The following is a 13,782-nucleotide window of genomic DNA, read 5'->3' on the forward strand; positions in this document are numbered from 1 at the left end:
TCCATGTAAGAGGTAACATAATCTTGTTCTTTGAGTCTTAATACAAGATTATCAACTCTAATGAGTAATTCGGCCTAGTATGTCCAACTACTTCTTTATTCAAGCTTTCATCCATGTAAGAGGTAACTTAACCATGTTTTTTACTATGTCGAGTCCGTATACGAGATTATCAACTCTAATGAGTAATAGGACATAATAGGCCTGATAAGGCACAATTACTTCTTTATTTGAGCTTTCATCCATGTACGAGGTAACTTAACCTTGTTTTTCACTATGTCGAGTTCGAATACGAGATTATCAACTCTAGTGAATAATTGGGCCAAATATGCTCAATAAGGCCCGAAGACTTTTTTATTTGAACTTTCATCCATGTGCGAGTTAACTTATCCTTGTGCCCTAAAAAAAGGTAACTTATCCTTGTTTTTCTTACTATGTCGAATCCGTATACGAGATTATCAACTCTAATGAGTAATAGGATGGAATAGGCCTGATAAGGCACAATTACTTCTTTATTCGAGCTTTCATCCATGTATGAGGTAACTTAACCTTGTTTTTCACTATGTCGAGTTTGAATACGAGATTATCAACTCTAATGAATAATTGGGCCAAATATGCTCAATAAGGCCCGAAGACTTTTTTATTTGAACTTTCATCCATGTGCGAGTTAACTTATCCTTGTGCCCTATAAAAAGGTAACTTATCCTTATTTTTTTCACTACATCGAGTCCGAATATGAGATTTTTAACTATAATGAGCAATTGGGCCGAATAGTCCCAATAAGGCCCAGTCACTTCTTTATTCGAGTTTTCATCCACGTACACGGTAACTTATCCTTTTTATTTCACTACGTCGAGTCCGAATACGAGATTATCAACTCTAATGAATAATTTGGCCAAATAGGCCTAATAAGGCTCATTCACTTCTTTATTCGAGCTTTCATCCATCTACGAGGTAACTTAAACTTGTTATTTCACTACGTCAAGTCCAAATACGAGTTTATCAACTCTAATGAGTAACTGGACCAAATAGACCAAGTAAGGCCGACTACTTTATTCGAGCTTTCATCAATGTATGAGGTAACTTATCCTTGTTCTTTCACCAATTCTAGTGAGCTATTGGATGAAATAGGCTCAATAAGGCCCATATTATTCGAAACTAGTAAGCTTTGTTATAACGGGCCAAGTAAGCTTGCATTTGGCCTACGTCGAGTTTATTAACACTTTATTCATCAATTGGGCCTATATGGACTTGCTGAGGCTCAAATGATTTGAACTCATAAACTTTGTTATAACGGGCTACGTTAATTTCATTTACACCTTATTTATCAATTGGGTCTATATGAGCTTTATAAGGTCAAAATTATTTTAAACTCATAAACTTGGTTATATACAAGTACAACCAATTAAGCTTGTATTGGGCGTACGGCGAGTTCATGAGTACTTTATTAATCAAAACCAGTAAATATTGTTAGTACATGGTCTAAGTAAGCTTGTAATGGACCTAAGTAATATTGTGATTATTATACAAATTTCACCAATTGAGGCCGAGTGCAGGTGGAAGTTGACCTGTCTTCACTCCGTATAGTCTCGTGTTCGAATCCCACCTATCATCCAATTTTATTTTATTTTTATTACGCCACGTCCGGATTGGGCGTGCCACATGTTAGCACACCTAACCTAAACATGTTAGCGTCCTTTCAGACTTAAATTTATTTATTTATTTCTCATCTACCCTGTCATGTCAACTAGGGATGGCAATGGGACGGGGATCCCCAGTTCTCCGAGAAATCCCCGTGACGGGTATGGGGATGGGGCGTGTATGGGTAGAAAAGAAAATCCCCAAATGAGGATGGGTATGGTACGAGGAATGGTGACCCCGCCCCGATCCCCGCCCCAACCCCGATGGGGAATCCCCGATGGGTGGCCCCGTGGGGAATCTGCGATGGGAGAGTCCGTGGGGAACCCCGATAACAAAAAATACTGTTTCCATGTTTGTAAACATTCTGTTAGATTATGGTGTTTTTTTTTGTGTACTTCGATTATATTAGACTTCATTTAAGTTTAATTTTTGAATATTTTATTTGTCTTAATTTATTCGTTCCTTGGTAATTGTCAATTACCTTCATTTTAGATTGTTTTTTGTTCATATTTTCAATGGATATATAGCAAGATATTTGGAAATATAAACTAGGTAACATGGATGGGGAATCCCCGGTGGAGATGGAGACCCGACGAGAACAAGTATGTGAAAAATAATTAACCCCCGACGAAAATAGGGATAGATATGAAAACTAAAAATTTAAACAGATATAAAATATAGGGATAGTAATCCCCGCCCAAACCCGCCTCGTTAACCTCCCTAAGACCATGTTTATCGCCGAAGGTTGGGGTACTTTTGGTGGGTGGGCCCCACCATATAATAATTATTTTTTTTAAATGTAAGCTTGGGCGACCACAATGGTCGCCCAAATGCCACCAGCGACCAGCTGGTTGGTTGGTGGGGGGCACTTGTCCCCTCCTCATTGGTCAGTTTTATTTTTTTAAAATGCAAGGTTTAATTTAGTTTTTGATTTTTTGATTTTTTTATTAAATTTTATAAATATTAAAATATATATCAAAATTTATAAAAATAAATATAATGTGTTTTTAGTTATTATTGGTTGTGCTTTATTAATGTAATTTTTAATTGCTATTTAAATTTATCTTTTAATTTTTCAAATGAATTTAGAGATTTCATAATCATTATGTTATAAATATAAAAAAGTGAAAATAAAAATTAATTGAATCGGTGATCAAATAGATGATCATGGATAAATATTGTTTTTGGTAGGATGGTTGAGTTGGTTGGAAGGTTAGATATGTGAATGAAAGAGATATTAATTTTATATTAAAAAGGTGGAAGGTTAGGTGAGGAAGATTATAGATAAATATGATCTAATATCAACTCTAAATATATCAAAACGGCACACACAAATTCAAGGCGGTCCTTTGAATAGTCAATTTTCTGAATCTGTTTAAACACGCTCTATTTATTTTTTATTGTCAAGATCTTTCAAAAATCGGATCCTCTAAATATTTCTTCAATTCATAAACCCTAGAGACGCCGCAACACCGCTCATTTAGCAATTATCCTCATTGTTAATGTCGAATCGCAGCTGAACCAAACTTTACTCGCTACAAACTATCGTCATTGTCCGGATTCGCATTGTTGCTCATCATAATATTGCTTTGAGTAGTTGAATGAAGACAGTCTCTGGGGTGATAGTAACTTCCAAGCCAGTTTCCCTTTCCGAGGCTGCTAAGATTCTGCCAAAGTTTGTCTTGACTGATAATGGCGCCTCCCCTCCTTTACTCGCTTATCTGAAACGTACTTCGGATTCAGTCGACGAGCTTGTTCAGCTCCGTAAAAAGCTTAGATCAGATTCCAATCCAAAGCATCGTTCTCGCAATCATGATTTTCTGGACCTCGCCAGTTCAGTGCAAAATCAAAGGGAAGACTAGAAGAAGGATTGTACTTTGGAAAGCTAGAAAAAGAAGAGAATGTCACTCTGTCAAGATGCTTTCTTTTTCTGTTATACTGAGTTGAATACATCAATCCTTTGTTATTTTGCAGTACGTGTTGATTCTTTCTTTTTCACTAGTTTGCTTTCTTCAACTTCTACTGAACTAGGCTACTCTGTGACCCTTTGCTTGAGCAATGATGTTAAAATCAACAGTTATGAATGAAATTGGAGTTGATTTGATAATCTTATCATCTTGCTGCAAACAGAAGCAGATGGTACTAGCATGGTAATGTGTATCTACAAAATGGAACCAAAAAAATGTGGCATCATTCAGGATAGTATTTGGATATTTTGCTGCACTAGAAATTCTCCTTGTGAAAATGGAAGCGGGTAGTTGTATTAAGGCTGAACTCTTGGCAAAGCTTCTTTAGTGTCAGTGTCAATGTTGGACTTCCACAGTAGAAAACACCTGCATGTTCATTTGTTCTTGTTGTAAATTTTATCTACTAATAATCGAACCCTATTTAAACAATAATATGTTTTACCTATACGAGATGCAGCATGAGTACTTGCTAGCTGAGCAAAAACCTTTCTCCAGTTGGGTCTTGCAAAATGTGTTCTTATCTGTTGACAGAACTCTAATGTTAAGATGAAGAAAAAACTGATGTTTTAGCATAGATTGAAAATGTTGATGCTCATACCCGGCTTTCTGAGACTACATCAACACCATTCTTAGCATGCTGCAAAGACTGCACCATAGCAATAAGCGCAGAGCGAGCATCTCCTTCTTCATACACACTTGTCAGGTAATTATGCATTTCTATCACATGCTGATCAAGTTTAAAAAGTGAGAATAAATTAGTTTGTGCAGGTTTTGAATTTATGTTATTGTAAGAAGGAAAACCCACATCTTGATCATACTCAGAGATGTCATCCATGACACCCTTAAACCAATCAAATGAGCCTTGTTCCCTTGTTACCCAGTAAAAGTATGCTCTTTGAGGTCCTTTCCTCTCTTCTGCCCCTTCATCATCCTGCATATCTGAAATATTAATACTGATTTACTGCACCAAATCAAAAGACATGCACAAATTACTGCACCTCTCTGAATTGCCTCATGTCATTCAACAGATCCTTGATGATGCTAATGAAAGGAGTTGCTCCAATCCCCAATCCTACAAGTAACAGGATGTCATATTTCTTGTAGTTCTGAGCTGGCGCTCCGTACGGACCTTTTATGATGACATGAGGAAAACTGCAAAAAGAAAAAATCAGTTTATAATATAGAGGTACTATTATCTATTTACAATTCTTTTTTACTTGGCTCGTTGAAGATCAAGATCTGATACTGCCCTAGTTTCGAGCCTCATAAGCCTTCCCTTTGTTGGACGGTTTCTTGGAGCCTCACAAGCCTGCAATTTTACATTTTTTATGGTTTTGAAATAAGCAGTAAAACTGTAGTTTTCTCATATCCAAATTGTGTAAAAATATTACCGCTGCAAATTTCTCTCTTAGTGCATTAGTCCAATCTCCCAGGGTCCTAATATGGACGCTTAAGTAATCATCATCTGGTGCTGAAGTAATGGAAAACGGATGCCTGGTACCAAAATCATGGTAAAATTATGAGTAAAATTACTAAGCTAGTGACAGGATTAGTGTAGAATAAATTACCATTCAAAGCTTGATACATCTGGACATTTGACAAATAGATACATCCCACTCTTATACTTGAAGGCTTGTGGCTTACTCATGTATAGCGCTAGCACATTTCCTGAATAAATTACAGCCTGCAATTCCCATTTGATTGTCACCTAACACGAAAATTCAACTCTTGATCATTTACGTGTGTCAGATTAGATGATCACCTTGACTATGTTCACATGGTGAGTATGATCATGAATTGAGGTTAGTGTCCTCTCACTAGCATAGAGTAAAACCGGTACCAACAGATACATCCATGTCTACACAAAATAAACAAGATTTGATCAGGAAACATGTAACCTCACTTATCAAAGATATGAGACATAAGATATGGGTATCAGTATAGATATCAAGGTATCAGATATAAGTAATCTGAATTGACACCAAACACTGGATGTCAGTATGATATCAATATATGGATATACCAATGCGGATGTGGGTATGATTGATACAGAAAGTTTCCGGTAAAAACATACCTTACGGTGTGAAATGCGAACAATCTTTAACTGTGAACTTCACTATCTTATACGTGAACCTAGAGTACTTATCTGTGAACCTAGTCTGTTGTACTAGGATTATTGCAGCGATTTTCAAACCTAATGCATCGGTTTCAACCACGGTAATCGCTCTAATGTTCATAGTTAAAGTCGGTTCGCATTTCACACCATAAGATATGTTTTTACTTGATCCTAATCCATGATTGATATCACATACCCATACCTGATATCTTGGTAGCTCATAAAGCAATCCAAATCAAATGCTATGAAAATATACCGTTTTGTTGTACCACTCAGATGTCAAGAAGAGGAAGTATCCATGGACAACAAGGAGAATGTAAACAACAACCAGCAAATGGTGAGCATACCAAAAGGCATTAAAGCCAGCTAAATGATGAAATGGCCAAGGTAACTTAATCACATTCCTCCTAAATGAGTGAGTAGCCAAAGTGAAGGCAAAAGCCATCAAGATTAGCATAAGAACACCAGTAACACCAGGAATACTCTGAACAAGATCCATATAACTAGGCTGTTTATAGTTGAAATCTCCTCCTAAATACCGATAAAACTTCCTCTGTGGGCAATACACAATCCTCGGGAAATCACAGCTCACGTGCGTTAAAACATGGAGAAAAGTACCAACTGCAACTCCAGCAGCAATCAGCTTATGAAAGTTTATATTATCATCAAATGGTATCAATTTACCAAGAAAAGATGACCTCAGCTTTGTTAGAGTACTTCTTGAAACAGGGACTAGAATCAAAGCCATGTTAAACTTTAATGTCTCTGCTGCTCCTTTGGCCACACAAACACAATACCCCATGATTTGAAAAGCGGGCTTCTGCTTGTATTGCTTGAACTTGTAAGTGAAGAGGATCATGTTTACTGCTAACCATAACAAAACTACCCACACCCTCTTCCAATTCTCATGGATTAATTCTGCTGTCTTTGACAATCTTTTCAAGATTGGGTTTCTGAATTTCATTGGGATCATTGTTTTAGTTAGAGTCGCGGCTCTTCTCATCTTAGTAGAATCGTCGGTGGACCCTACCATACCTCTCAGAAGCGTTTCTAATTGCCATATCTGTTATTAAAATCAAGATTAAAGTTAGAAAATTGATCACAAAAAGGAATGTTGGATTGTTGTTCTTCATACCTCTATGTATCCAAGTTGATCTGGGTCAAGCTCTTCCATGATCAAGGATGCATAAACTGCTGATTGTTGCTTCAGATTGTTTAGCTTGTTTGCTGAGGCACTCAATACCAAAACCTATATATAAAAGTCAAATTATATACTCAGAATTGAAATCAATCATATGAGATAGGAAAGCAAACACATGGAAATGCTGATTTACCTCTCTGACCTCATCTTCAGATAACTTTCCATCTCCGTTCTTGTCACACCTGAGAATGTTTACATTATCGTATCAGATATGTATCTACATGTCAAAGAAGAAACTAAATGGTGATATACTAACATGTCAAAGAAAATCTGCAGGCGGGAATCAATGTCTTGACTGGTCATATCCTCCCAAAACATCCTCATCTCATCAATGGTGATCCCATTCGAAGCATCAATATTCCTTCTTCTTGCTAATGTATCAAACAACTCAAATGCAAACTCCTTCGAATCCCCCATTCCTATTAAACAGGTATGAAATCATACATAATTTTAAAGTATATCAAAATACAAAATCTGGGTTATATTAGAATACCAATGACAGCTCCAAATTTGTCTCTGGGAAGCTTTCCCTGAGTGGCATTTTGATTAAACCTCTTCTGAACAGGCTTCCATGAATCACCATCTTTACCAGCACCATCAAGAAATCTCAAGCTCTTGAGGCCATTGGCGGCGCTCGACTGCATTCTATCCATTCTCGGTACCTTTCTTTCCAAACCATTTCTCTCTCCTCCTCCTCCATTTTCACCGTTCCCCAGCATCCATTTTCCTGAATCCCCAGCGCCGGTCATTTGAGTTACCTACGCAGAATCTTGTCTCTGCTGTTCTGTCTTGGCATGAAGATGAGAGAAGAAAGGATTTTGGTGGGAAGTTTGTTACTTGGATTTATAAATATGAAAAGGAGGCACGTAGAGAAATAAGGCTTGGCCTTAAACAATGCGAAGAAAGTTTCAGAACGGAAACATAAGAAAGATCAAAACAGGGTCTGGTGAAATTTCCTGCTTACAATAATGTTTCATACGTATTTTATGGATTTAATGTAGATCATGTTTTATAATGCAAAGTAGCTCCACAACTAGGTAATAGTCACCGTTAACAACCTTCATTATAGATTATTAGATTGCTCATATCAGATAGGTTTTGCTTGCACATTCATTTAACTTGCATTGTCAATTTGTCATTGGTAGTAATTCTTGTAACAGAGGCATATCAGATAAGATCTTCGAAAGCAGGGAAATTGCAAGTAATTTTTTATGTATGTATGTCAAAGTAAATATTGATAGGAGTTGAGCACTGAAAGTCCTTAGAATACGTAGGAAAAGATTAATATCCTGTATACTCTGTTATTTGTCCATTTTGTTGTTTGCCAATTGCAAATTTTGTTGTGATAAAAGAAAGTGGATGGAAATTGGAATTGGAGTGTAAGTAGTTAGCACGTCGTGAAATGAGGATGCGCACTTATTCAAATCCTCTCTCTTAACAACGAAGAAAGGTGGAGTTGTAGTTGATTGGAAACAGGGGGCATTTTTTTCATTATTATTCAACAAATCAACAATACTTTCATTGACCAAATATACTCAATGCGATTATTGTTTTCTCTATAATTAAATACACCCGTTAAAAAGATGGAATATATATATTTCATGGATGGATAACAGAAATAGTAGGTCTAGTGAGGAGTGAATAGAAGGGGTGAGCATCGATCCAAATCCAGACCGATTCGAACCGGAACAAAGACCGACTCTCTAAAATGTATGGCTTGAAGACCGTAGTGAAAATATCGGTCCGATCCACTTTTGGACCGACTTGGACCGAACTTACAATTTTTATTAAAAGTTTATAATATTTTTTATATGTACATAGTATTTTATCAATATAAAACTATTTTAAGATATTAAAAAATTAATAACCTATATATATTACCTTATATAATTAAAATTTTATAATATTATGTATTTTTATAAAAATATCAAACCGAACAGAACGCAAATGGTGAAAAAGCTTGGACCGAAGACCAAACGGAATCACATCGGTCCGGGTCTGGCCCATTTTTTTATCCGGATCTCCAAAGTTAGATTTCATCTTTTCCTTCAGGTATGGATGGCAATTGTCAGGGATCCTGCTTCCTCGTGGGGAATCCCCGTCATGGAGACGGGGATAAAGATTTTTAATGGGGAAGATGATGGGTAGAAGAATGATTCCCCGCACGGGGATGAGGATGGGGTGGAGAATGGAACTCTTGTCCCATCCCGTACCCGATCCTGCGGGGAATCCCCGATGGGAACCCCGTGAGGAAGCCCCGATAAGTACCTATGTTGGTTTCAGAATAGTAATTAATCAATTTCTTTTTATAATATAATTTAGGGTAAGGTTCTAGTGATAAAGTTTTTACTTGTGAGAAATGAGAATGGATACTAGCTATTGGATTTGAAAAAAGTCTAATGGCTAGGATTGATTCCATAGTCGATGGTCAACGTGGTCAAAGGTCATCAACCCGTTGATCCAAAAAATTTCGACCCAATTTTATTTTCTGAGTGCAATTTTTTTATTTTTCGAGAATGTACAACACTTTGTATGCAAATGTGCAACAAAATCTACGCAAATGTGCAACTAAAATCTATAGAAATGTGCAACATATTCTGCGTAAATGTGTAAGATTTTTATAAGTAACTATGCAAGATCATATAAATAAAGTGCAATGTTTTAAAAGTAATTGTGCAAGATCGTATGAGTAAATGTACAGGGTATTATCAGTAAATATGCATTAGAATGTGATTAGGTTTACTTGATTTCCTATAAAAAAATGTGCATTAAAACATCATTATTGTGTGAGGCTCTCTTACAAAATGTGCAATGTTTTTCTCAACAATGTGCAAGCCTAATGAATTTGGTTGTTGTAGATGTGCATCAAATATACATAACACATGTGCAAGATATTCCTATTGAATATGCAACATTTTATGAGTAATTTTGCAAGATTGTGAGTAAATGTGCAAGGTATTCTAAGTAAAATGTACAATGTTGTTATGATTAAATGTAATTGAAAATTTAAATACATAACCTTCTTAATCATATGTACATCGTTTCATATATATTTGTTAGATCTTCTTAGTAAATGTACATGTAAATACTAATAATATATGTGAAATGTTTAAATATTGTCATTTAAAGTGTAATACAAAATACTTATAATTTTGTTGCACTTACATGTTCAAATCATTGCACGTTTTTAGTAAAAAAATATTGCACATTTAAGAACATAATAGATTTTGTCTTTACAAATGTCATACAATATATATGCAACTTTATAACATATTCTAGTGTAAAAGTATCGCACATTCTGAGCAAAAATGTTGCACGTTTTGTGTGGAAAAAAAAAATCTCCCTTGAAAAATAAATTTAGGACTCTCTAAAAAAATCTGAAGTCAACAACCAGTCAACGACATTGACTAGTCAACTCATGTTAAATGAGGTTGAATCTTAGTCATTGGATTTTTTAAAATCCAAAGGCTAGCATTCATTCTTATTTTTCAAATAAGTGTAAACTTTCTCAAATGATCTTTACCCTATAATGTATCCATATTTAAACATAATAGTAGATAATAATTTTATTTTATATGATTATAGGCATAGTATTTCAATTATAGAGCTTTTTGCCGAAAACCACCCCTATAATAGGCCATATTCTCCAAAACCACCCCTATATTGGCTAATTGTCAAAAACCACCCCTATAATCACCTCCGTTACCCAAAAACCACCCTTACCCTAGTTCCGTCCATGATTTAAGTTGGGGGACAAGTGCTGTTTAATACCCGAAAACCACCCCTATAATAGGCCAAATTCCCCAAACCACCCCTATATTGGCTAATTGCCGAAAACCACCCCTATGTTTGCTATTATAAGGATTGAATCCGGCTTTCCTATTCTACATCAATTTATCATTTCCACGTCTACAAAAAGATATGAACCATCTTCTCAAACGAGAAGAACAAGTGAAGTTCAATACAGATGAACAAGCAATCAGAAAGCAACATATGATTCAACTACATCAAAAAAGTGCTCGTATTAATCTAGTATATGGATTCTGCAACTATACTTTCTTCTTTCTTTTCTATATAAACATTAACACTAACTTTATTCTTTATAGCAGAACAACATCTTATCACTAATCACAGTTCGAATTCACTATCAGCCTTAAGTTGCTCAGCAGCAGCTTCTTCCTCCTCATCATCAATGGCGAAGTAAGGATTATGCGCCTCTGGCTTTAACTTATTCCCAGTTAACACATAGAAAGCTAGAGTAGCCAGCTCAGCAGCGACAACACTTGTCCACAGATATCTATATGAAGTAATCGTCTCCAAAGCATAGACCACAACCCTGGTAAAGTAAAATGTAACATATGACCACAATGTAGTAATGCCTGAATAGAGTTAACTTCATTAGATTCACAGCGGCTTTGCCGTCGGTTCTAGCAGCCTCTCTGAGGATCTTGATGGACCAGACAATAGGAAACAAAACTGCACAACAGCAGATTACATCGACAAGTAGAAACACCTGCTTCCATGTAGCTCAGTCCTGGCCAAAAGGTCCAGTTTCATCAATCACAATCTGAGCAATGTTTGAAATAACCTGGAGAGGGATCACCATCATTAAGACTTTCTTCTCTTTGTCATGCAGGTAAGGTTTCAAGAAAGACCAGCCAGTAGCAATCAACACAATTAGGGTGAACAAGGAGATTCCTTTGATGAAGCTGAAGATGTAGAATAGCACATCCCATCCATGGGCGCTGCTAGTTTAATGAAACTATGAAATAAGATTAAATTAAGTTTAGCCAATATAGGGGTGGTTTTCGGCAATTAGCCAATATAGGGGTGGTTTTGGGAAATATGGCCTATTATAGGGGTGGTTTTTGGGTATTAAACAGCGTGTGTCCCCCAACTTAACAGAATCATGGATGGAACTAGGGTGAGGGTGGTTTTTGGATAACGGAGGTGATTATAGGGGTGGTTTTCGGCAATTAGCCAATATAGGGGTGGTTTTGGGGAATATAGCCTATTATAGGGGTGGTTTTCGGCAAAAAGCTCTCAATTATATATACTATGTAAATACAGTTTTCATCGAATTTGTCCATAAAATGAATTAAAAACCTTCAAATTTTAATTTATAAATAGGAGAAACGGGGATGGGGATGGGGACACGATGGGGAAAATGTTTATCCCTCGATGGAAGATGGGGTCGAGGAAGGGAATGTGGATCAATATACTAAACGGGGATGGGGACGGGGATAGTACTCCCCGCCCCGTTGCCATGCCTACCTTCAGGTGCTCGCAGTTCTTTTTTTTTTCAGAAATTGTCGTTCCCTTTCTTTAAGCTTAGGAGTCATGTTGCTAATTTGGGTGAATTTTGAGTTGACCCTTAAACAGTTAGGGTTATATTGGTGTATTTGTGGTTTTTAAAAATCCCTCATTTAGGTGGGAGTAGGGTTTAAAATGGGTCGGGTGGTGCGTGAAATTACCACTTCCATCATCCACTCACCAATTTTTTTTCATCATCCAACTCACCCACCACCCGTTTAAAGTATCACCCATCATCCGTCCACCCGTCACCCACGGGTGAAACAGGTGAAACGAGTGCATCCATTTATCCACCTAATTTTCATATTATATTTTATCAACTACATATACATAATTTAAAATTATTTAAAAATTTGCAATCCAAAAAACACACTAGACAATTCGTATTCTTAACATTTAAAAACACTACATGATGTCAAAAATGTAAAAAATATTACATAAAGAAGGACTAAAAACTAGACAACTCTTCCATCATGTTGTCTTCTTTCTTGTAACTTGGCTCACACTTCATAGAAAGAATATAAAGCACTAGTTTTGGCTTTTATATTTAAAAAAAATAGTAATATAGGTAATATATTAAGAATATATTTATAGGGACTGTCTATATGTACTTTTTTTGTCTATATGCACTCTTTTTTGCACGCCTAAGTGAGGAGTGCTACGATTGCACGTCTAAGACAGGCGTGCTAGGGCATTATGGGGACGAAAAACCTGAACGCCCAAACAAGGTGTGCTTCTGCACGCCCAGACTGGGCGTGCGAGTTCGGCACAGGTAAAACAGCACGCCCAGACTGGGCGTGCGACTTCGGCAGTTAGGCGTGTCTTTGACTTCAGCACCAGACTGACACGCCTAATTTGGGCGTGCAAGTCGCACGAAATGCACGGCTATGCTGGGCATGCTTAGTGAATCAGCACGCCTTTCCTGAGCGCGCAAACATGACATTATCGTTGCTAACAAGCACGCCAAAATTAGGCGTGCAAATTCTGACCGCTGATAATAAGCACGTCTATAATAGGCGTGCACGTTTGTAACGGGCAAAACGAGCACGCCCCGCCTGGGCGTGCCCAACGGATATATTTTTTCGAAAAAACTCAGTTTTTTGCCTATAAATATGTTGGTTTTGAAATCATTGTTGAAACAAGCTTTTGCTTTCAAAATTGATCAGCATGATTATAGTGAGTTTAGTGATGAGGAAGATAGCGACTATTCGGATAGTTCAGATTCAGATGAATTCGATTACGATGATGGATGGCTAGACGATTGTGTCGAAGACGAAGATCCCGAATATTTGGTTAGTAAATTTTAATTAGTTTTTATTGTTAGTGATTAATTTAATGAGATTAGTAGTATTTACTATGAAATTTAGCTCATATGTTGCAATAGTTAGACAATAGTAAAAAATCCAATTTTAATTTGATCTAACATTGAAATTTAAATTTTAGAGCGAAGACTTCAAAGAACATTTTATTACTGATAAAGAGTGGGATACAAAAGAAGAGTTGTATAATTGGGCGAGAAATGTAGCGAAGAAATTGATGATAGTATT

At 36.5% G+C, this 13,782-nt stretch overlaps 1 protein-coding gene and 1 pseudogene across 1 annotated transcript; both read right to left on the reverse strand.

Moving 5' to 3' along the window:
* Window positions 1–3,861: 3,861 nt before the first annotated feature.
* On the reverse strand, window positions 3,862–7,671 carry LOC141251499 (uncharacterized). The gene is made up of 14 exons (XM_073670351.1): window positions 7,416–7,671; window positions 7,179–7,341; window positions 7,056–7,104; window positions 6,857–6,970; window positions 5,978–6,784; window positions 5,368–5,463; window positions 5,174–5,289; window positions 4,997–5,099; window positions 4,823–4,914; window positions 4,604–4,757; window positions 4,411–4,536; window positions 4,204–4,332; window positions 4,048–4,126; window positions 3,862–3,971 (listed from the first exon to the last, which is right to left on the reverse strand). Exons 1-14 carry the CDS (start codon window positions 7,669–7,671, stop codon window positions 3,862–3,864), a joined length of 2,394 nt encoding a protein of 797 aa, XP_073526452.1.
* Window positions 7,672–11,050: 3,379 nt separating this feature from the next.
* Window positions 11,051–12,469, reverse strand: LOC141251500 (uncharacterized; annotated as a pseudogene).
* Window positions 12,470–13,782: the final 1,313 nt, after the last annotated feature.

Source organism: Phyllobates terribilis, unplaced genomic scaffold (genome assembly GCF_046119375.1).
Source record: "Phyllobates terribilis strain yellow unplaced genomic scaffold, ASM4611937v1 Scaffold_7167__1_contigs__length_39487, whole genome shotgun sequence".
Lineage (NCBI taxonomy): Eukaryota > Metazoa > Chordata > Amphibia > Anura > Dendrobatidae > Phyllobates > Phyllobates terribilis.